At 34.6% G+C, this 22,654-nt stretch overlaps 1 protein-coding gene across 2 annotated transcripts; it reads left to right on the top strand.

Moving 5' to 3' along the window:
* The first annotated feature begins 1,179 nt into the window (after positions 1-1,179).
* Positions 1,180-22,507, top strand: LOC121424926 (cilia- and flagella-associated protein 99-like). 2 transcript variants are annotated; one of them, XM_041620817.1, is made up of 16 exons: positions 1,180-1,268; positions 5,146-5,259; positions 5,866-6,010; positions 6,938-7,032; positions 9,147-9,259; positions 9,714-9,805; positions 10,336-10,421; positions 11,135-11,215; positions 12,018-12,259; positions 12,827-13,031; positions 13,500-13,641; positions 14,241-14,293; positions 16,126-16,266; positions 17,014-17,177; positions 17,939-18,116; positions 19,072-22,507. In XM_041620817.1, the coding sequence occupies exons 2-16, from the start codon at positions 5,149-5,151 to the stop codon at positions 19,225-19,227; spliced, it is 2,004 nt and encodes a 667-aa protein (XP_041476751.1). In that variant the 5' UTR covers positions 1,180-1,268; positions 5,146-5,148; the 3' UTR covers positions 19,228-22,507. The 2 variants fall into 2 exon arrangements, with proteins under 2 accessions (XP_041476751.1, XP_041476752.1); XM_041620818.1 differs by lacking the exon at positions 1,180-1,268 and adding an exon at positions 3,850-3,935.
* The last annotated feature ends 147 nt before the right edge of the window (positions 22,508-22,654 follow it).

Below are 22,654 nucleotides of genomic sequence, written 5' to 3'. Positions count from 1 at the left end.
GTACTCTTCCTTAATTTTTCCCTAGATCTACGTAAATTATAGTGTGCTTGCCTGGGGGAAGGGGCACAGTCGAATCTCACAAATTATGTTTATCCAAAAGAGAGCAATGAGAATTATCTCGGCTGCTAATACACACGCTCACACTGATTAATGATTTGATAAAAACTAAATGCTGAATGCCTTTGCCCCTCCATTGGTCCCCCCCATGGCATTGGAAGCGAATTATTTTTTTTTTAAAAGGGGTGCTAGTTTATATTTGACAAAGCAAGTTCCCCCCCCCAAAAAAAAAAACTTTCACAACAAAATGAAGGTCACGAGAAAATTTGTCAAGGAAAAGGGGTTTTCGCTAATGAAGCTGAGTTTTATTTAAGTTATGCTATGTACAATACCTAATAGATTTCCAGGGGTGCTGCTCGTTTTGTTGAGTTAAGTTTTCACGCGATACGCTCCCAAAATTAACGAAAAAATGAAATTCTGCTAAGTTGTTTTAATTTTATTGATTATTTTATTTTGTTTTTTTTACCGATTTGTTTCGTTTAGCTAATTAATTTTTCGCTCCATTATTCAAAGGACTAGTAGACTATACAACCCAACAAAAAGTTGATTTGAATAAAATGATAAAAATCCACTTAGCACACAACACTGAATATTTCATCAAAATCGGATGTAAAAAAAGAAAGTTATGACATTTTGAAGTTTCACTTAATTTCACAAAACAGTTAAATCCTGATCGTTATGGAAATGAGGAGACTGGGGAGTGATGACGTCATTCACTCACTATTTCTTTTGTTTTTTAAAATATGTAAATTGTCAATTTTTCTCCTCATTGTCAATTGAAACATACTTCCTCCCTGAATGTTGAATTAGCAATATTTAATACTATACGGTTCAGTCAAGTTGGTTCCTATTTCCAAATCTGTATAAAATGAATTATTGCTTAGTTAAAAAAAAAAGAAATAGAGAATAAGGGACATCATCGACCGTCTCATTTGCATGTCACTGAGAATAAGCAAAACTTTCAAATGTCATAACTTTCTTATATTACATCCGATTTTGATGAAATTTTCAGCGTTATGCCAGTTTTACTTTCTGTATTTATTCAAATCAACATTTTTCTCGGTTCGACTTTGAATTATATAGTAGAATTAGCGAATCCCTGTTGGTTTTCTTTTTTTAACTCAAATTATTTCATTTTCTATTTTCGTGTTCAAGACCACCTTAATTATAGTTGCTCGGGTAAACAAAAGGAAGCCGGATTCCGAGTCACGGTAAGATTTCACCATTTCTACAGTACATTGTGACATATTTCAATACTAATTGAAAGTGAATTATGTCACTTAATGGATGATTATTCCTTCTAGGCCATTTTCAGCTAAGAAAATGAAATTTAGTTGCCAATATTCACATTCTGTTGAATGTTTTGTCTCCGTTGCTATCCAGCCTGTCGCGAATGTTCAAGCAACCCTGGCCCTGCACTCTGCAGCAGCGCAGTCGGGACTAGCGAGGGTCAGTGCGCCCCGCTCTCCGTCGCCTTACCCTTGGCATTGCAAGCTCAAGTAAAGTGGGGCCTAGCATCGGCGCTAATGCAGTTTCGCACCGGCCGATGATTTCGAGCAAATTTCCCCACCAGAAATTGTTTGCAAATATCATGGCGAGTGTCTCGCATTTCAAGGTCAATTATATACCGGTACCTCTCTCTCTCTTTTCCACCTCTCTCACCACTTTTCCAAATTAAGATCTGGCCCGGGAAACTTGTCTTGAGTGAGGATGCAATGACAATAAATGATGATGAATTTTAAAATAATGAAATATACTTCTTCATCATTGACGTCTTGACACTCTTCCCATAGTCGCATAAGAGAATGACATAAACAAAGAGGGATTTCCCTAGGAAATCCATCTTTTGAAACAAAAATCACTTGAAGTTTATGAATTTCTTTGATTTTTGTCTCACCTGCGAAGCAAAGTGAGACTATACTATAGGCGCCGCTTTTCCAACGGCGGTGGCGGCGTCAACATCAAATCTTAACCTGAGGTTAAGTTTTTGAAATGACGTCATAACTTAGAAAGTATATGGACCTAGTTAATAAAACTTGGCCATAAGGTTAATCAAGTATTACTGAACATCCTATTAGAGTTTCATGTCACATGACCAAGGTCAAAGGTCATTTAGGGTCAATGAACTTAGACCATGTTGGAGGATTCAACATCGAAATCTTAACCTGAGGTTAAGTTTTTGAAATGTCATCATAACTTAGAAAATATATGGACCTAGTTCATGAAACTTAGACGTAAGGTTAATCAAGTATCACTGAACATCCTGCATGAGTTTCACGTCACATGACCAAGGTCAAAGGTCATTTAGGGTCAATGCACTTTGGCCGAATTGGGGATATCTGTTGAATTCCCATCATAACTTTGAAAGTTTATGGATCTGATTTATGAAACTTAGACATAATAGTAATCAAGCATCACTGAAAATTTTGTGCAAGTTTCAGGTCTCATGATTAAGGTCAAAGGTCATTTAGGGTCAATGAACTTTGGCCGAATCGGGGGTATCTGTTGAATTACCATCATAACTTTGAAAGTTTATTGGTCTAGTTAATTAAACTTGGACATTAGAGTAATCAAGTATCACTGAACATCCTGTGCGCGTTTCAGGTCACATGACCAAGGTCAAAGGTCAATGAACTTTGGCCGGATTGGGTGTATCTGTTGAATTACCATCATAACTTTGAAAGTTTATGGATCTGATTCATGAAACTTGTACATAAGAGTAATCAAGTATCACTGAACATCCTGTTCAAGTTTCAGGTCACATGATTAAGGTCAAAGGTCATGTAAGGTCAATGAACTTTGGCCATGTTGGGGTTTTTTGTTGAATAACCATCATATCTCTGTAAGTTTATTGGTCCAGTTCATTAAAAGTGGACATAAGAGTAACCATGTATCACTGAACATCTTGTGCAAGTTAGAGTGGTATTCAAAGTCAGCACTGCTGCTATATTGCGCGTGATGCAGGTGAGACGGCCAGAGGCATTCCACTTGTTTAGTTTGATCAATCAATGTTCGCTGCATGTTTTGCATGATTTTGATCACTAACTTTGTCTTCAGTCCAAAACTTCAAATTAGGCAAAGCCAAGGGAAGCAATGTAGTTCAAAGCCAAAATATGTACAGCGGGTCCCAATCGCAATATTCAGAAAATTAGTGGGCATATTGACCTTGAAATGTGATTGAGTGACTTGCTAGTTTCACAAACAACTACTGCTGGGGAAATCTGCCCATTCGGCTGCTGCGAAACTGCATTAGCGCCTGATCCCCATTTTTTGCCCTGATGGTTTGTGTAGTGTAGTGTAAATGAACCATAACCTGAGGTAATAGAGAACAAACTTGTAGAAGACTATCTACTGAATTCATATTTTTTTGTGTAACCCAAAGCCACATAAGAAGGCTTTAAAATTTTAAAGTGTCCAAACTCCCCACCCTCTATCCTACCAGTAATATTATCTGTCAAAATTTAGCTCTGAAATTAAAATGATGGTGGCCATATTGATCTAATCTGCCACCTTGTTTCAGACTTTTGTGCTGGCAAGTGGGCTAAGACCAAAGTCAATCATCATTGGAATGGAACAACCATGCACTGATGATGTAAATGTAGTGAATCAATGGACTGGCAACTCATTTCACGATATTGCAAATATTTCAAATTCAATTTTAAGTAGACCCAATTGCATTTCAGTTTTATAAATTTTTAAAGTTCGTTCCAAGATAATAGTTTGTTGATAAAACATGAGTCAGATCTTAATTGTCAAAAACATTTATATCCCAGATAGACCTTAATAGACTTAGTTTGGTGACTTCACAGCCTCCCATTTGAACTTGACTTTGGTTTGGGGAAGGGGGTGATGGATCTGATCAACAAAGACTCACAAGGGTAACCATCATGAACAAGATCAGTACAAATATTATTCTTTGCTCTGTCATCTTGCAATCCAACCCCATCAATATGTGGTCCCAAGTTCTTTTCCTTGAGAAAAGACAAGATTGATATCTAGTCTGTCTATTTCTATTAGTTGATTTAATAATTTTCTACTATTTATTATACTTTGGAAGTTATGGGCCACTTTTCATCTTTTTTATGGCAACATCAGTCCCAAAGAACAATCTTAAAAAAAGAATTGAATATCATGGAAATTGTTGTATAAAGTCAATTATTTTTGTTAATGTGCATATATGATGATTAGATGATGGGGAAACCATGATTTCTATAATGTTTTGCCATATATTTGTACTGACATATCAAGATGCCAGATTTGGATGATCTGGCAAAAGAATACAGTCTTTATTACTGTAAAAAAAAGAATATGATTTGATTTTACACTAGAAAAAAAGCCTAAAAAATGATATTATATTGAGAAATAGTATCACAGAAAATTATTCAGCTGGGAAGAACCTGGAATAATTTTAGCTTTATAATTGCTGATGTTTTGAAAGTACCAAAACATATGTGAGTTGTTTATTAATCTTTGCGGCGGAGCCCAAACGAGTACACTGTAGGTTCAGTGTTGGGTGACAAGTTTTTTATCATATCTGGCAACATAATCTGATAGTTTATAATTCATCCTTGGTTTTTGATTCCTGGCTTCATAAGCCCATAGGCATTTGCTCAAGCAGTAATAATTCTTAAACCAAATAATGACAAGTGCCTTAAATATTTTACTTAAGGTTTTGTCATGATGATTGGGAAAATGGTGATCATTTTCTTTGGTTTGGGTTGGTTTATTTTTGCTTTAGTTACCATAAAAATCAAAACCATGAACTACATGTAGGCCTATGTAAAACACATGCGATATTAACACAATAAATACTTGAAAATCTATGGATCTATCACTGTTCTTCATAGAGGTCCAATAAAAAGGTAATAATTAGGTCATCGTTGACAGTCAACAATTAGGCCTATGTAACCAAGTGAATGCATGCATGTTTGCAAGGAAATATTACTTCCTGTCTTGGTTTTATTTATTTTATTTTTTTGTTGTACAGTGATGAAGTGCAACAAGTTCTGTTTCTTAGTTCTATCTGATGTGAAAAGGAATTAATTTGTGTACTTAATCTTTATTGTCGTATGTTCTTTATAATGACAGAAAATGAATAACCATGGATCACTTCTCAGCCACTGTGTGGCCATCTTGGATAGCTTTGATCCTGCTGCCTTTGGTGTCGACCAACATGTTAAGAGATACTTGAATGCTCATGAAGTAAGTTATATTTACTTACCTATTATCACACCATTTTAATTAAGATCTGTATTTTCTTTGAATGGCAAATTGAAAGCTAATATTCTGACCAATGAGCAAAATTGCGAATTATGTTGATTTTTCTTCTTCAGTGATTTACAAATGTATAAATGTATAGGTATATAAAAAGACTTCACTTTTGATATAAGTTTTATTTTACTCTTTTCATTGAAATCTATTTTATGATGTACATTAGAGCAGATAATATGTTCTTTTCAGTCATGACACAGCTTTCATAATCATAGACTTTTATCCCTTTACCTTGTCTCAAATCAACCCACCCCCCCAAAAAAAAAATCACCCATGTATCATATATTATTTCTAATATCTGAAGGAGTAGGCCTATCTATATGGATAATTTATTGTTAGAAATTATTGTGTTCATGGACATTGCAGGCAAATAAGGTAGGAACATTTTTTCTTTTATTGGAGAGGGAATGTGGTGATGATTGCTCAGTAAAATCCTTGTACATGATGCTCTCTGTGCAACAATACCCTTGGTATATGCAGTGGTCAGGTTTATTGAGCAGTTACTGATAATGTACAAATTCATGTCAATTTCAACAGGTTTTAGATGAAGTGGAGAGATCTTTCATCACCGAGGTATTTGCTGGCTGCGTGCGGCATGGTCGGATCATGGAGGTCATTGTCAAAGCTTTCTATGTCAGAGATGGCAGGAATTGCTTACGAGCTGACAAAAATCTTTACACAGGTACAAAAAAGAAAGTGAAATAATGAGATGAATGAGTATACAAACATGCTTACCTACATGTACATGTACCTCAGTATTGTCTGGATTATGTGTTTTCATAATTTACCTTAAACTTACGATTCTTTTTCTTTCTTTTTTTCTTGATAAGACTGACCCACTATTATATCTTTCTCCCATAGAGGCACATAAATTTCCTACAGTTTTTATTGATTAGCTTCCTGCCCCTCATATTGACAAATATTAATAAACATTTTATCAAATATGTCTATGGAATGACTTTGAATACATGATTACAAATTTCGTTTCAGTTTGTCTCTATGTTTTATGTTGACAACATTTTTCATTGCACTGTCTATATCAGGTGTAATGATCAAGCTTTGTAAAACACATTTGTATTCAGAAAAGACATGTACTGTATTGTGGCTTGTTCCAATTTAGTTTGTACTTGCATTTTTTTTATTTCTGATGATATATCTTGTTTGAATGCTAGTATTCAGAATCAAGAGATACTGCCAAAGCATGTACTATACTGTACCAGACTTGCCAACCATTCCATTTTTAACAAAACTATCATAATAGACCATTCTGATTTTGGGAATATTATACATGATCCCAGAAATGAATGGCTTTTTGGAACAAAAAAAAATCAAAATTCACAGTCAATACTATTACTTTTTCAACCAAAATTTGAAAATATAAAAACTAAAAGTATCTGTGTGGTTTGTTCTGTTTCAGCATTACATTGGTAGGAAAGTTTCAGCTCTGTAAAATGGCCCGAACCTAGTCCTTATCTGAACAAGTTTTCAATCAAAAAAATATATATGCACACTCACAATTTCTAGTATTACATGTTTATGCAATATATACCTGTTATGAATGCAGTTCATAAAGTTCACTTTTTTAACCTGTATCACTGTTTTGTTACAGTACTGAGTTACCTTGCCCTGTATAGATTAGATGAACTTGGAATGGCAAACTACAGGAAGTTTATACGATCACAAGATGTCAATAAAATGCACAAAGTAAGTCGCAAGTTTATTTCATTCTATAATTTTGATGTATGAGTCATTAAAGGAGAATGAAACCATTGGAACAAGATAGCTTGTGTGAAAACAGAAAATTCAAAGAAACAGATCAACGAAAGTTTGAGAAAAATCGGACAAATAATGAGAAAGTTATGAGCATTTGAATATTGCGATCACTAATGCTATGGAGATAGCAAATTGGCAATGCGACAAAGATGTGTGATGTCACTTGTGAACAACTCTCCCCATTACTTTAGTATATATTTCACTAGAATTGCCTCTTTTATCACATCTATCCATAAATCATGTGTTCTGTCTACATGAGGGCATGTAATACATATTTTTTAAGAATACATCATGGATAAAGAGTTTGTATCATCATAAGAAAAAACAAAAAGAGACATTTTGAGGGTATTTTATAGTCCACCAAAGGGAAAGTCGTTCATCAGTGACATCACACATCCTTGTCGCATTGCCAATGTGAGGATCTCCATAGCATTAGTGATTGCAATATTCAAATGCTCATAACTTTCTCACTATTTGTCCGATTTTTCTCAAACTTTCTTTATTCTTATTCTTTGATTTTTCTGTTTCTAAACAAGCCTATTTGTTCCAAAGGTTTCATTCCCCTTAACTCTTTGACCGACTGGAGTAACATACAATGGACTGCCAACAGTGACTCAAGTCACATTTCACTCACAATATACACAGAGTGCATTAAGTGTATCAGTGTCATTTATTACACATGTTCACAATGTGTGAAGTACATTAAACAGTTTACACACAAATATTTTCTTTCTAAACCAGTCAACGTTCTTAATTGTTAGTTGAATTAGCATACATGCAGTCAATGCAAAAGCCCTCTTAAGGTTGTACCTTAAAATTACGGCTGCACAGGAGGGTTAATGTTCATGGCAGGCTAATCGTTAAGGCTCATATTTTTGTTCAAGCATATTTAAGTACAGTATTTGCATGTATCAATTGATAATGCTCTAAATCTGAGCTTTAGAGCAGTATGAATTACATATATTAAAGGGGAATCCAACCCAAATAAAAGCTTGCTTTTATAATGAAGGAAAAATCAGACAAGTTGATAGGTGAAAGTTTGAACAATATTGGACAAACAACAAGAAAGATATGAATTTTTAAAAGTTGTAAATATTGGTAATCACTCTACCTATGGAGACTTCAAATTTGGGATGTCATAGTGATGTAAGGCAAGGACTACTCTTCCATGTACTCCAATACATATTATGGCTAAAATGTCATTTTTCCTAAAAGTTTTATTCAAAATTATATTTTTCTTTCATGAGGACATAAAACAATATACTACCTGGGTTATATTAGATTACTGCCCCAGGGGAATGAGTACGTAGGAGAAAACCACAAATCCCTGATAATAAAGTACATGGCCTATGGGAAAGTTGTCCTTGCCCCTTGTCATAATTTACTTATACCCAGTTGCCAATTTGAAATCTACATAGTATCAGTGATCTCAATTTTACAGAAGCTATAACTTTCTTATTGCTTGTCCGATTTCTTTCAAACTTTCACCATTCTGTTTAATTTATTTTTCTCCTTCCAAACACAACATTTTATGGCCAAGGCTGGATTCCCCTTTAAGTACTGTATGTTGCAATCGTCTATGATTGATCAATATTTGTTATTAAATATCCTGATTGGGAGAGTAGATTTTGATGCATCAGATGATGTCTGTCTGAGTAATTCTATGCATTAGAGTTTAATAATGTAATTTTGCTGCTACCTATGATATAAGTACACATACTTCTTGCATTGTTTACATGGACAGCCCAAGCCTTCCTCATTAATGGTGATAATAATGATAATAATAATAGCGGTATATTTACCCAGGGTTGCCACTTCAGTTCCGAAAACTGTTCTCCCAGCGGGCCTTGCTATTATTATTACCCAGCTAAGCTAGGCTACCTATACAGGTGCACACAGCTTTTTGAATCACTTCCTGCCGGTACCCATTGACCTCACCTGGGTCGAGTGTAGCACACCGTGGATGAATTCCTTGCTGAAGGAAATTACGCCATGGATGGTGATGATGATAATGTTGATAATGTTGATAATGGTTTGTATTTCAGTACCTGTCCTTCAGCTTTGATGAGACACATTTGAAAACCTGGATGAAAGACGAATGGACCAAGATTTATGAGAGCTCATACGTTCAGGTGGAACTCATTTCACCCATTCTCAGGTTTGTAATTCATTAAAATAATGGTTTATTGTAAAACCCTCCGATGTAGTTGTCTTGGAGATCGCCAAGTAGGTACATGTTATTTCCATTCTTATGTTTTTTTTTATCTCTCATTCTTTTTTTCCCTCTGATCTCCTGAATCCTTATTTTAGTTTCTTCCTGAGGTCACTTTTAACTTTATTCTTTTTCTCCCCTCTCCGTCTCATTACATAATAGCCCCCCACCTGATATATGCCAAATTCTCTGTAGTGTACAGAGCAATGCAGTTTTATCTTATCATTATAATGCAACGCATTTTCTGCACAATGCATGGTGTCTTTTAACATTTTGATATGAATTGTACTCCGAGATTCAAGATATCTGCAGATATTGTAGATGAATTTTACTGAGCCTCCATGAACGTGAATACATGTTCTACAATGATATATAATGTATTACTGTGTATCTATTGCAGATGGTTACCTGAGCTTGGTGAATTGATAGAGCAGCTTGCAAACAAGATAGCCAACAAATCAGCTACACAACGCAAAGTCAAAACACCAACAGGTGATTACAAAGATATTAACATGTTGAATGTACTATACTATTCTGTTGTAGTACATGTAGTAGAATTTTTATTATCATTATAATTATAATTATTATTGTTATAATAATTATAATTACTAGTAGTAGTAGAAGTAGTAGTAGTAGTAGAAGAAGTAGTAGTAGAAGTAGTAGTAGTAGTAGTAGTAGTAGTAGTAGTAGTAGTAGTAGTAGTAGTAGTAGTAGTAGTAGTAGTAGTAGTAGTAGTAGTAGTACATGTAGTATTATTTTTTCTTATCATTGCAAATTGTTGACATCAAGAATGCTTACAGAATGTGAATGTTAGCCACCCAGAATAGATTTTCAGGAGGATTGCTATAATATACTCCTCTCACTTGGCATTGAACTTTGAGTGCAAGTATATTACCCTGGTCACATGGAAAAAAATATCTCTGGCCCTTGTTTATATATGTACAAATATTTTGGGTTAGGGATAATAAAATCAACATTGACTATTAAATGCATACTTTGAAATTCACTTATTAAACATCCAGAGATCAAAGCATTCAATATAACTCAACCGAGACCCAGGAGTGTACCGGTCCCAGAGAAGATACCACAGGTTAAAAAGTCAAAACCGGTAAGTGATCCAATGATTCTTTACCATTTACAACCCAGCTTATAACCTAATAGAACTCACAAGGCAAGATCTGTGTACTAAGCTAAAAATGGTAATGTGAGTTTGAAAATATTTATTCAGAATTTATTATATGGAACGCCAACTCGAAATTTTAAGACTGCAAGTAAGACCTTTTGTGTAGCTCTCATGAAAACATGAAAAAGAATTACATCATGCAGGGCCCCATCTTACAAAGAGTTACGATTGATCCAATCAATTGTTACTCTATGGAAATCCAGCAGTGTCATAATTTTTTCTACATTAAATTTGCAAAATGTCCTTTGTAAACAAAGGAGAACACACCAAATTGTCAAGAAATCAATTAATTTATGGATATACATTCATATCTAGATTTTTTTTTGCAAAACAAACATGCATTTTGTATGTTGACTTTGCTGGCTTTCCATAGTTGCAATTGATTGGATCAATTGCAACTCTTTGAAAGATTTGACTTAGATGTGTGTTCATACTGACCAAACATTAGGTAAGTTCGATTAAACACATCCTACCATATTATTTGACTACCTATGATATTTGTAGATGATCCATACAAGCCAAGTGATTATTTTGTTGTTGTTTTGCCATCTTGATTTGCCTTGCCAACATTATCTTGAAACAGCTTTTAATATTTGACGTCCTTGATAAATGGATTTTATTTTACTGCCTACACACAGGTTCCAAAGTCTACATACCAACTCCCCAGAGAAGATACACTTGTTGAAGAAGCAAAAGAAAGAAACAGGAAAAGAGCAGAGGTAGGCTACTTTGGTGATCATAGAGGATTTATTTCCAGCCAAGATGTAAATTTTTAGGAATAGAATTTTGCAGAATTCAGCCAGAATCTTTTGCCCATATTTCAAGCACAAATTCGTATCAAGTCTATTGCCCGATTTCAGCCACATTAAACAGTGGAAACTGATTTAGTTTGACTTTGATATATCAACAATGTTGCTTGAGTAGATTATTTGTTTTTATCCTCCCATTAGTGATTATTAGTAGCAGTCAAAAACTCTAGCATAAATGTCAGGGATAACTTCAGTTCATCTAAAAACTCTACTCTTGAGTTGAAGACCAAAAATCTTTTCAAGCATAATTTTGACATTAGAAAATGATAACAAAATTTATAGGGCATTTCATATGGGTATTTCAAAGTGCACACGGGGCTGACTAATATAAACAATGAATCCATTAAAAAGAAAGAAACAAAACTATGCTAGTGTTGAAAAAAAGATGAGATTTAAGTGACAATTTGAAACTTTCAAATATGTATTATGGTTATTTATATTATGCCTAGTATGTAGTCTTGTATGTAATTCATGTTAGTTTGATATATTGTTTGAGATTTTTAAGAGTTGTGGAATAAATAAAAAATCAAATTGACGACAAGCGGGTTTGTTTATTTTCTTAGTGGATTTAGCCTCTATTAAAATTGATAATTTCATATTGAAAAATATAAATTTGAGGATTTAAAATCTGCAAATTTTGTCTTCAGTTTCAATTCCATGCAGTAAACATAGGAAGTAATTTTTGACAATTTTTGTATTGCTACAAACTTAGGAGAATCTACTTAATGCAGCCAAGTCTCAGTTTTCATGTGCAAGTGCTGAAAAGTCGGAGAAGACGTTAGTCCGTAAGGCAGCCATCTTGAAAGAGGAAGATAGTAAGCTTCAGTTTAACAAAGTTAAGGCAAGAAAAATTCCTGAAGCAGTCTCTAATAATGTTCCCATCAAACTCAATATGGCAGCCATTTTGAGGGAAGGACAACTCTATCAGAAAAGGGAAGAAGATGAAATGAGAAAGTGAGTATTTGCTTAATGATGCATGGTATATTGTTTGAGAATTGCGATAAATTTTGTTAAATTAATGCTCATAGTCATTGAAAAAACGAATAAGTCATTTGAATAAGTGTACATAGACATATACTACATTAAGATCATTTGGTATGTTTCTTGAATTTTCAATCTTATTGATTAAGATTCAGGAATTAGTCACAAAGAACATCAAAGTAAACAGAAATATATTTTTTTAGGTTATTAAAAGATGTATGCCATTAGAAGATTATCAATTGTATTATCATTATCATTGTATGATGATATGAATAAATATTGAAATAAGGAAAGTATATGATAATAATTTTTAAAAAAGATGAAAAAATAATGACAACAAGAGCAATGTCAACAAAATGAGTCTGTGCGCTACATAAGTGGCCACTATTATCATTGTTGTTGTTGTTATTGTTATTTTGATTATTATTACTTTCTGCCACGAGTACACATTCCATCCATGGAAACTCATGGCTTTTGCAATAGTTCTCTTAAATACAAAATTCACATTTTCACATTCCCGCTTTAAATGTGTTTGTGTAGGCTTGAGCAGCTAGAAGCCGGAGCAAAGGATGCTTCTGAGTTCTTAGAATGGCAGACATCAATGAGACAGAAGGACACCGATGAACAGCTTGCTGAGATTGAAAGGAAACGACTTGAAGGCAAACTCAGCCACGAGGAAGCCATCTTGGCCAGACAGTCACTCATTAAAGAGAATAAAGAGAAGGTTCTCATCATGAAAAAAGAGGTATAATTATGTCATAATCAATCCCATCTTACCTACCCTTGGAAGTATATTGAAGGCAGTTTGTAAATTTGTTTTCTAGGATTCAAAATGAAAAACACTCTTTCCGCTATTAAATGGAAACGTTTATATTTCTATTTTTATTAATGTCATGCAGGTTCCCCTAAGTTAAACAGTATTTCATGACTGATGGGGATACCTAGCTGAAGTAAAACAAGATAAATAAATGATAAGTAATGACTGTAACCAGAATGGTGTTCATACAACAGAGTGTATATTGGTATACTGTCCTACCAAACCTTACAGTGAGACTTGAATTTAAAGAAAATCAACTATAATCAAATATCCCTCATACCATGATCACTGCATTCTCTGTCAATTATTTGTGAATGGGGTATATTGAAAGGTAGCAAATTTCAGCATTTTGCTTAATTCACTTTTTATTTGCATATTTCCTTTCTCTTTTCATAGGCTGAAGATATGATGGCCAAATATGTAGAGAGGAGAATGAAAGAGGAAGAGGTGATGAAGAGAGTGGTAGAAGATATCATCTCAGGACATCAGAATGCCAAGCAAGCAAAGGTTAAGATGCAGGAGTATAACAGGAAATTGGGTAAGTTGTCAAAAACTAATCAAAAGTTTACAGGGAGTTGTAATGAAAGTTTCCTATGGCATTGGATTGAGGCATTGGATTTTTGTTCCTTTGTTTTATCCATTGATTCATTGTGGAATTTTTAAAGTCATGCTTTAGCTAAGACGCATAGATGATAATTTTCTCATAATCTCATTGATGAATACGCACTAGTGGCTCTCCTAAATGAGAGCCAATAGATGTGGTAATTTCTTATCAGTGGAGCATTTTGGCCCAGTGGATTAATCTCCAGACCTTCAAACAGAGGGTTGTAGGTAATTTTCTTCTGTGCACAAGAAATTGATCCACATTGTGCTGCACATGACCCAAGTGAGATGAACAGGTACCTGTTAGGATTTATCCCTTGAACGCTTTAACGCCTATATGGTTGCTCAGCTACAGTCGGGGTAAAAATATGTTGCCAAGTATGAAGCGCAGTAGAGTATATGGACCATGTTATCATTATTATTATATACAGCATGCAACTTGAAATTAAAGTGTGATTTGAATGCATTCGTACATGAAACTCTTTCAGAAACATAACAGTAACTTTGCTTGTTGTTTGTATTCTCTCCACACAGTTGAGGAAGTGAGTGAAGAAAGCAAGGAACTCCTGAGGCAAGCCTTGGAAGAAGTAAGTATCAAAGTCCTGTGGGAGCACATGAAGATGTTTGCTCATGATTTGATATGTGCAAGGCCTGAGAATAATGTTCAAATAGGTCATCACCAACAGAATGCAGAATATCTCTTTTCAACTGACAGAATATTTTATCCTACAATGTATTATGTTTTTGACATCTGAATGATGTAGTCTGTGTAAAGTTTTTGTCTCACCTGCATAGCAGAGTGAGACTATGGGCGCTTTTTCGACGGCGGCAGCGTCAACATCAAATCTTAACCTGAGGTTAAGTTTTTGAAATGACATCATAACTTAGAAAGTATATGGACCTAGTTCATGAAACTTGGCCATAAGGTTAATCAAGTATTACTGAACATCCTATTAGAGTTTCATGTCACATGACCAAGGTCAAAGGTCATTTAGGGTCAATGAACTTAGACCATGTTGGGGGAATCAACATCAAAATCTTAACCTGAGGTTAAGTTTTTGAAATGTCATAACTTAGAAAATATAGAGACCTAGTTCATTAAACTTGGACATAAGGTCAATCATGTATCACCAAATATCCTGCATGAGTTTCATGTCACATGACCAAGGTCAAAGGTCATTTAGGGTCAATGAACTTTGGCCGATTTGGGGCTATCTGTTGGATTACAATCAAAACTTTAAAAGTTTTTGGATCTGATTCATGAAACTTAGACATAATAGTAATCAAGTATCACTGAACACCCTGTGCAAGTTTCAGGTCACATAATCAAGGTCAAAGGTCATTTAGCGTCAATGAACTTTGGCCGAATGGGGGTATTTGATGAATTACCATCATAACTTTGAAAGTATGTTGGTCTAGTTCATAAAACTTGGACATAAGAGTAATCAAGTATCACTGAATATCCTGTGCATATTTTAGGTCACATGACCAAGGTCAAAGGTCAATGAACTTTGGCCAGAATGGGGGTATTTGATGAATTACCATCATAACTTTGCAAGTTTATTGATCTGACTTTTGAAACTTGGACATATACGAGTAATCAAGTATCACTGAATATCCTGTGCAAGTTTCAGGTCACATGATCAGCTTCAAAGGTCATGTGAAGTCAATGAATTTTGGCCACATTGGGGGTATTTGTTGAATTACCATCCTATCTCTGTAAAGTGTATTGGTCTAGTTCATAAAATGTGGAAATAAGAGTAACCAAGTGTCACGGTCACTGAGCATCTTGTGCGAGATATAGTAGTTTTCAAAGTCCGCAATGCTGCTATGTTGAATCGCGTGATGCAGGTGAGACGGCCAGAGGCATTCCACTTGTGTAAAATAATTACTAAAATTTGAAGATTGTCTACCGTTGCAATCTTACATAGCATACTGGCCATTGATGTTTTTTTAATCCAATAATTGGTAGTGGAATTTTGAATGTTATCTTTGAGAATGTATCAATGGTAAAATTACATCAGTATTAATTATGGAGAATCAATATGCTTCTACTGGAATTTGTAAATAGCTCTGGAAATAGCAGTAATAGAGCTCCATCTGTAGAGCTCATCTAAATCAGCTGTCCCAGCTTAGACATTCTTAGACTTACTTTGAGCATTTGCCAGCTAGTGAAACTGAGTTGCTTACGGTCTTAGGTAAGTATTGGAATGTATAGAGAGCATTACAGCAGGATTGCTGGTTATAAAAGTAGATTCTATATTTCGGTGATGGATAACACCTGTTAATGGGTAATTACTGAAAGTTGCCTTTCCCTACAAATGCTAACTAATCTTTCATTGGTACATTACTATTAATAATTATCTAATTTTTATTACTTAGGAACTTATTATCTCCTTGTTTTAAATGTTTAATCTAGGCAGAAGCCGAGATGAGGAGGAAGATAGACCTGATTCAGCAGATCCGAGCTTTGGAGGCGGCGCCCAAGGACAGGACCAAGCTGATTGATTGGACTGCTACAGCAGGCCACGCCCTTCTCTCTGAGATGTCCATAGCTGAGGTATGGTTGATCCTGTATGTTATGGCATTACTATCATCAGTTAGAATGAGTCGAGCTTGTTTATTCTAATCTGTTTGCTCTTCAAGTGTAAGAAGTTCAGGGCCTTGTTCCTGAAACTATTTTTCTAATCATTGTGCCTCTCAGACATTCCCAGGCACTGATAATTTTGCTGTCAAGTAGCCTGCCCACAATTCTCAAATGGCAATCACATCCTTACAGATCGGAAATCTTATCAATTCATCACATTTGATTCATGTTAATAAGAAAAATGGTCAATTTCAGGTTTCATAGAGCTGTAACCCGATCTTCATAGTTTAAGTGCTGAATGGCTAGCTGAGAGTTTTTTTTTTTTTTTTCTAATTATGTTTTGCAAGCATAATTAAGTTAGTAATAGATTAGAGAAGACATCGTGAAATAAAAATAATTTTATCATTAATGAATATAAAGCAGATGGACAAAAAAAACCTAATATAGATAAAAGAACTTTATATTTCACTTATATTACATCTGTAAAGTGCTTTTGTATATAAACTACAATGTTGTTCCAATGTATTAAGTGCTGTATAAAAGCGGATTATTAGTATTGTTATTATTATCAATATATGAATTATTGATGTAGATAAATTAAAATATATTTAGGAGAGTCTATGCATGAATTTAAATTCTATATATTCCATTAGTCTAATCTGAAAGCTCGATAATATTGAATTTGTTGATCATGTTATACCCAATATATTTCAATTTCAGCTGAAAGAAAGAGTATCACTTTTAAGGATAGCTCAAGAGGAAGAGAGGGAAAGCAAAAGAGATGAGATCTTAGAAGCCAAGGAAGCTAAAGACAGATTCTTGATGGATAAACTACAACAAATCTCTAAACATCGCGCTGCTGAGGGACAAGTAGCAGCAATGAAGTGAGTAGACTACAGGGCATGGGCGGGATTCCCAGGGGGGACAGGGCCCCCCTACCCAAAATAGTAGGGGGACACAATATCAAATGTTCCCCCTACTATTTTTGTGTTTTTATGATTGAAAGAAATACATCATTCAAAATTGAAATAAAACATGTACTTTTTGGGTGAAAACCTTTTTTTTTTTTGCTGTCTGTTAAATTTATTTTGGTCAAAATGACCTGACATTTAGATGATAACCTTTTTTTTTTGCTTGTCAAATTTTCCAGCCCCTGTCCCCCCTACCTTTGGGGAGAGATTTCCGCCCTTGCTAAAGTGGTGCTCAAAAATTAGTAAACCCCGCTGGAAAATGAACATATGTAAAGTATTCATGTTCAGCCATGTTTCATATATTTTATTGTGAAATCAGGTGATAAAGTATTAGATTCTAAAAAGTTTGTCTCTCTGGGCTCGCCGAATATTATTAGTGTGTTTGTCGACATTCAACACTCAGCATGAAGGAGTGCATTTTGTGGTGGGGTTCATTAACGTTTGAGCACAACTGTACATGTGCTTCTTAGTGGAAATAATCCAGCATTGGAGACTTAACAATTTTGTTTTAATGCATATTCTCCATGGTCCCAAAAGCTTTGACTCTGGCAGATTCACTTGTATATGGATGTTCCACATCTACAACAAATGCAGTTTCCATGTGTGTTTCCATATTTGTTCTGTTGCTTATGGTTGATGCAATAACTACTTTTATCATCATCTTTAACTTATAGATTGGAGAGTAAACGCAAGGCCAAAGTGGAGAAAGCTGAGATCAAAGATCCAAAGCTTCAGGATCTTCAAGCTAGACTTGACCAGAGGAAACAAGAGAGACTCAAGACCACCCAGGAGATGAAGATTTCACCTACCAAGAAATCTGCAAATCGTACAAAGACACTCATTACACAAAAGGTTGGTTTGTGCACAGTTCATTGATATAGGTCGTAGCATGGTTGTGATAATGACTTGTATTATATCTTTGGCGGTAATCATCTTTTTGTTTAAATGACAAGATTATCTATCATTCAGGGACAATACTTGCAAAATCTCATCCCTCTGGAAAGTTGAAGCCACCACACCAGGGAGCTGTTTCATAAAGCTGCTTGTAAGTTAAGAACGGCTTTAAGAGTGACTGGTGAACTTTTCTTATGTGCCAAACCATCGCCAATGTATATACCATTAATCACAAGAAAGGATCACCAGTCGTTCTTAAAGTCGCTTTTAACTTACGAACAGCTTTGTGAAACACCCACCAGGTCCAAGTAAAAACTCTTTCTTTCCATACTGTTTGTCAATCTTTTTTTCTCTCTCTCTTTCCTGATCATTTCTTTTGTTAGTTTCATGGTTCTGATGCCCAAGGGTGCTCTTTCATATTGTTTTTTTGGAAGGTATTACTGATTGCTGGCCTTTACTTGTGTCTTAGTCTTCTGATGAAGATTTTAATGTATTCCATGGTAATGCCAAACTGTGACAGGGGATTATCACCGATCAAATTTCTTACTCATTTTGGAAGCAGTACTCATGGTATTTTGCACACTTTTATAAAGTGGGCAGGAGTAATGTATGATAACCACCTATCTTGTTCATCCTCCTTTTTACTTTTTTAAACTGATAATGTGTGTCTATCTTACATGGGGTCTATTTGGGCCTGTTTAACAACCATTGTAAGTTTTCCATTATTGTAACTACCATGAAAACCATTATTAGTGGCTGCCGAGCCCTTTAACCATGTTAGGTAACATTACCATAGTTGTATCTCTTATGAAATTGGGCTCCCAGTTCTGGTATTCTGTGTTGTAATAGACAGTTACTGTCCGTGCTAGATTAACCTTACAGAATGGCCTTTGTACTTTTCTTGAATTTTCAGAAAAAGAACGAGGACAGCAGATGGAAGGAGCTAGAGCGCCGCCGAGAGAAGCAAGCCTCTCTTCAGTCCCAGGGTATACCTACAGATGTTGCTGGTCAACGATTGAATTCATTTGGGCGTTCAAGACAGATGGCTACAGGGGCTGTATCATCATGAAAATAGGGTCGAAAGTTAGCTTAGCCTAAGATTATATTCCTTTTCATGTGCTGATGATGAAACATAAATTGTCAGAAATGATGAAATTATCCTTCAATTCAATCAAATTTGATTAAATGGCAGTGGATCTGTCATTTATGAATCTGGTTGTTGTATTCATGAGAGGTATTCCATATTGTGAAATTTATTCTGTTTTCACTCTGTTGTCAAACATAGTTATGTAAAATTAGTTAAAATTGAGAACATAAGATAACGTATTTATCATAACATGCACAATTATTTATCAATTAATAAGTATGACTATAATGAAATCACAGTGACCATTGAAGATTATAAATTGCCTTTCAAGTGTCTTGATTTATTTTCCCAATTTTTTTAGTTACATTCATCCTAATGGTTGTTTAACAGTTTACCAATGTCTGTCTCTTTTCCTCACAATCATTCAAATTGTAGTAGACACTTCACTGTAATTCTTTCTTAGAAATGAGTATGGTCTTCAAAGGACATACTTTCTCTCAGTATGTACTCTTCCCATCCTAAAGAAAATTAGTGTTTCATGGATAAGGCAGGCTTTTTTTAAGATCACATTCTTTTCCAAGAAAGAATCGTGTACCTTGGAGATTTTGTCATAAGAAGATCTCAGTTAAGAAAGATACTTTATCAATCTGATGAGAAAACGCAGATTTGTATACCGGGTTGCTTACGCTTTATCCAACTCTATGGGTTGCTTTCAAAATCGAGATTCGGACTAGTTCAAACACAGGTCTTTACCTCGATAATAATCCTAAAATCATGAAGTTTACATCAAAAGTAGATGCCACTTCCTGGAATATAAACATTCCATTGGTTCCTTATTTGAAGGAACAATTTGCATGTTTTCTCTCAGCGACACGCATGTAATGAAGTATGTTCTACCATGCTAGAACAATCCTCACAACAGACTCTTTTTCACAACCTTAACGCGGCAATTTGCCTACAAGCCAAATTCTAGAATATGGTCAATTATTAAAGTGCCTGTGAATTTATATACAACTTTGAATGTATCATTCGATCAAGGACAAAGCAGTGACTGACCGACAACTGAAACGAATATCAAGAATCTATGGACAGTTGATGGACCAATCAGAATCCATTATGTTAGCTGTTAATATAAATCACACCTTGCAATTTGTTCATAAGTAACAACTCCCAAGTGAAAGGACAATTTTTTTTATCTAACTGAAGTTTGTTCAACTGCAGGTAAAATACAAGTGCGTGGATTATTCACAGAAGCAGATCAAGGCTTTTTTCTATGATGCTTTGATGTTTATACATGTAAAATATGTACAACTTAAATATTATGCAATGTAAATAAATATTGTATATTCCTGTGAAATAAAGATTTCATGCAAAAGTATTACATGCGACTGTTCTGTGTAATTTCAAAATTCTTATCAGTGTGTACTACATTGTGTGTAACCCCTGATGCAGCGAGTCAATTTTCTTGCTACGTTTTCAAATATTCCAGTTTATATATGCAGTCACCAGGAATAAATTAAAATTATTGAAAATATGTGTGTGGCTAAGGGCATATTGCAAGTAGCTAACATCAAATTTGGGTCCCAAATCAATGGGTGTTGCAATTGGTTTGAGATTAGTAGAAATGTATTTGCTGTAGTTGTAACCCTAGGGACTGGGCTATTTGAGACGTATCGAGGACTGGGGGGGGGGCCATAATGGCCCCCCTTCTGATCTCGGCCGCCGTTCGTGCAATCGTGCAGAAATTTGGCACGCACATTCTTTACCACATAAACTACAAGCTAGTTTTTCAAAAAAAATCAGAAAATTCATATTTTTTAATTATTATGAATAAAATATGCAATTTATTCATGAAACACACTATTCGCACATTTAACACCCTATTTCAATTCAAATTTTCCTCTTTTTTTTTTTGCAGATGTCATCTTTTTGATCTAATTTAAAGGTTTCCACAGAGAAAAATTGCAAAAGTCAATTGTTTCCTTATGTATTTCTTTGTATGTAAAAGTCCTTATTTATTTATTTTTCATTGTTTTTTTTCAATGGAAATTATTACAGACCAAGAACTAAATTAATTCTGCAGACCAATTAGAATGAAAAATAATCACCCTTTGATAAATTTCATATCCCATAGTCTAGACTATGTACACAAATTATAAAAATTTCATTTTCAGAAAGTAAAAATTGTTTTCAGTGCACAGTATGCACATCTAATGCTTGAGTAAACCCAAACTTCAATTTCCTCTTTAATTTTGGAAGCTCTCAAGGATTTTTTTTCTGCATTCAATCAAGTACTTATGGTGGTTATTGTTGATCAATCTTGAAGTTATATCATTGGGATTTTAAGGCTCAGGATGTGCTTTTTCAAGCCCAGTGATTTTTTTTTATTCATTTTGGGCGACTTATTGTTGGTTTGGGGGTGACTGGTCACATATGCAAACACAGTTCATCTACACATAGTCCTCACAATAGAGAAAAATTGTACTATATAGATATATATATTTATTGACATATATTAACAATACATGTACAAGACATACATGAGTTACATAATATAGAATTAAACTATGGAATTTCATGAAAAGAACACATAAAACTTGATATACATCAAACTTAGAACCTTGGTAATGTGTTACAATTTTGAATTTAAATTGTTAATTTAAATTGCTAGAAAAATGTAACTTGCATTTGGGTAATTTCATCAGATTGGGTCCAAAAATATTGTGATGTCCATGTAAGGTAGTAATCAACTATTCTATTTCACAGTGAAGATCAATTCAGATGTGGCTAACTTTAGATGTGTCAATGTGAAAAAGGTCTCCAACCTTAGTATTTCATGTTTGATGTTGAAATCTTTTCCGGATTTATTGGAGTTCAAATTAACTTTTCCTTACATTACATGAACACCACATATCATTTCCATTGGCAATAGAATTTCAGTCTGAAATTGCAATACACCATAATGTTCGATAAACCTGAGGACACCAATATTTTGTTGAAGTGATTATAAGAAGATATTTGCCTAGTACAATGATACACAAGTTTTAGTTCTGGTATGCTATAAAAATGGAACCAACCCTATGACCCCGGTACTGTATCATTACTGAATGTATTGATTATTTCAAAGTAGTCCTAACCAAACTTGTGTGGAACACCTCAATCTAGTTTTCATAGGTGTTTTGATTTAGTCTGGTACATGTACTTCAAAAAATATGAATTCCTATCCAAAGTCTGAAAACATGGTGTTCCTTCCCTAAATTAATCCATGAGAAAAATGTACAACGTGAAAGTATTTCATAATTCAAATCCAAACTTACAAATGAATCGGAAAAATATACACGGGGGCTCGGGGCAATTTTGCCCCCGAAATGCCCTAAAGAGCCCTGGAAAACTAAAATGGAGCCCCTGA

This window comes from Lytechinus variegatus, chromosome 12, assembly GCF_018143015.1.
Source record: "Lytechinus variegatus isolate NC3 chromosome 12, Lvar_3.0, whole genome shotgun sequence".
Classification (NCBI taxonomy): domain Eukaryota; kingdom Metazoa; phylum Echinodermata; class Echinoidea; order Temnopleuroida; family Toxopneustidae; genus Lytechinus; species Lytechinus variegatus.
This window is presented reverse-complemented; position numbering and strand designations above follow the sequence as displayed.

Excerpts from the sequence above, each read along its gene's own strand:
- LOC121424926 (XM_041620817.1), top strand. The coding sequence starts at position 5,149 with ATGAATAACCATGGATCACTTCTCAGCCACTGTGTGGCCATCTTGGAT. Across the intron at positions 6,011-6,937 it reads TGACAAAAATCTTTACACAG|TACTGAGTTACCTTGCCCTG; the intron begins GTACAAAAAAGA and ends GTTTTGTTACAG. Across the intron at positions 17,178-17,938 it reads GGACAAGTAGCAGCAATGAA|ATTGGAGAGTAAACGCAAGG; the intron begins GTGAGTAGACTA and ends TTTAACTTATAG.